At 45.2% G+C, this 2,500-nt stretch overlaps 1 protein-coding gene across 1 annotated transcript in view; it reads right to left on the bottom strand.

Moving 5' to 3' along the window:
• Positions 1-5: 5 nt before the first annotated feature.
• The window catches only part of aftpha (aftiphilin a), a 33,471-nt gene continuing 30,976 nt past the window's right edge, over positions 6-2,500 (bottom strand). Inside the window, exons 9-10 of the mRNA XM_031302680.2 lie at positions 731-854; positions 6-168 (exon numbers count right to left, since the gene is read on the bottom strand). Coding sequence (XP_031158540.1) covers positions 6-168; positions 731-854 — 287 coding nt within the window. The remainder of the gene's footprint in view (positions 169-730; positions 855-2,500) is intronic.

The raw sequence follows: 2,500 nt of genomic DNA on the forward strand, positions 1-2,500 counted from the left end.
TGATGTCAGGAGAAAGGGGCGGGGCTTCCGTCCGGCGTGGCCTGGCAGCTGAGCGGCGTCAGCATGGCGGGAAACATCAGCACTTTGGCCTGCATGAAGGAAAGGTCGGGCAGACAGGCGATCACTTTGGCCGCCTCGTCGCTCAGATTCTCCTCTTTCCTCGGCTTCCTGTCAAACAGGAAGTGACACAAACACACACAGCGTTAACCAACCACACACACACACACACACACACACACACACACACACACACACACACACACACACACACCTCAGGACTGAGTCCCAAAATCGCATACTCTGATGATTTTCCTTTAAGGCGGGGTTAAAGTTAGGGCTGTCTATAGGCAAGAATCTGGCGATACGATACGTATCACGATACATGGGTCACGATTTAATATATTCCAATATATTTCGATACTGTGCGTAAGGCGAGATATTGGTAGTATAATTTTAGAAAAACTAATATTTTAAAAAAGACATGATGTGCATAAAAGTCAAAGAAGTTTACTTTAGGGAAACATCAGTTTGGGATTGTGGTTCCAGGTTCTTAGTGAGCTAATGTTTATATGCTAAAGTAGCTCAAAGTTCAGCCATAGCTACGTTAGCTTCTAGCAAAAAGTCAGGAACTGTTAGGCACTGTTAGGCACTGCTAGGCCCTGCTAGGCACTGCTAGGCCCTGCTAGGCCCTGCTAGGGGTGATATAGTGTCTGTGTGGTTGTCCTCTGACCTGGTGGAGGTGCTGGTCTTCTCCATGGTGGACATCAGGCGGGCGAAGGCATCGGCCACCCGGCTGCCCGAGCTGCCCGGCTCCAGCTTGGCCGTCGTCAACTCGTACAGCTCGGGGTCAACTCCTAAAATAACGGAGACAAAAAGAAAAGTCACGGAGGAAGACGCAAAGCAGAAAGAATCGGTCCAAGTTCAGTCGGTTTAAGAGCGTGTTGTTGTTGAGTACGTACATTGGGTGTCGCTGTGGCGTTAGCTAGGGCAAAGGTTGATTTTAAGATTTTACTTATCACTTTTAACTAGAGTTTAGATTCTCTGCCCGAGCCAGGCCGATATTTTACGCCGCTATGATCGGGCCGGGCCCTTGATCAAGCATTTGTGTTGTCTCAACCTTAAAAAAAACAACTTTTTTACGCGTGTAATCTGACTGGAATAGTGGATTGTATGAGTTCGACAATCGACTAGTGTGGACTTGACCGGAAAACAGGAAATAAACAGAGGTATGTGCACTGGCTGGATTAACAGAGTCAGATTCACTGTGTTCCCTCGGAAGGACTCACTGCACATGGGGAGGCACTTGTAATGACATTTCGAGCATGTTTAGAAGCTTAAAACATGTTTAAACTTGCCCTGTTTAAGCCTGTTGGGTGCTAACGCTAGCAGGAGGATAACACGGTGTAGGCAGCACCGATTGTTTTCGTTTTTTTTTGCTACTGACAGCACTCCACATTTACAAACAACAGAGCTACGTGTTGAAATTGACCGGAATTCTCCTTTAACCGAGGCTTAAATCTTACCCGGGATTTTCCACGGGGTTCGTCTGCGCTGCGCTCCCGAGGCGCCGCGAGCAATCACGGCCATTCAAGTAAATGCTTGATATTCCACCAGCCGCGCCACTAGGGCTGCAGCTATCATTATTATTCAGTAGGGCTGTCAGCATTAACGCGTTAATCGCGATGCTTTTAAGGGCCGAGCATAATGCGTTAATTTTGTTTTAATCGTATTAATCGCATGCCGCCATTTATTAATTTATTTTCACTTCACTCGGCTTTGCGTCGTGCCTAACAGGCGACTATTTTGCCGTACTTCCTCGTAACACATCCTGCTGCTGCAGGAATAGCAACGCCGATTTCGGTGCCTCATTCTGGTCTGTAGAGGATGTAACAATCTGCAGCTGCTGTTGTCGGAAAAACACAGACGGTGCGTTCAATTAAACTGGTAATTTACAGCCTCGTGGTGCATTCAAAGTTGTTAAATTCAAATGTGTGACTAGATTAAATATATAATAAACAAATACAAATCTTAAAATCAACTTCATAAAGTCACTTTCTTTGCATTCATTGGATTCCCAATCAACATCCACTGGTAAGAATGGTTTTCCATTGTTAATATGGACTTAAAAACTGTTCTGAAATGCAAAATAATAGAATTTTAATCATGTGATAAACTATTATTGATTAACTAGAAATTAAACGATTAAGAAAATGTAATCGTTTGACAGCCCTATTATTTAGTAATGGAGTATTCTACCGATTAGTGGAGTTAATCGAGGAACCGTTTCAGCCCTACGCGCCACGGCACGTCCCAGAAGCCAGCGTGGAGCGGATCTCTGCTCCGCTAAAGACAAAATGGTATCTGCCATCTCTACTTCTTGATTTCCAGCTTTTCCCATGCTTTGTGTCGGCTGGATTACTGTAATGCACTTTATATAGGGGCTAGTGGGTCCTCCATTGCACGTCTTCAACTGGTACAAAATGCTGCTGCACGTCTTTTA

This window comes from Sander lucioperca, chromosome 4 (assembly GCF_008315115.2).
Source record: "Sander lucioperca isolate FBNREF2018 chromosome 4, SLUC_FBN_1.2, whole genome shotgun sequence".
NCBI classification, from domain to species: domain Eukaryota; kingdom Metazoa; phylum Chordata; class Actinopteri; order Perciformes; family Percidae; genus Sander; species Sander lucioperca.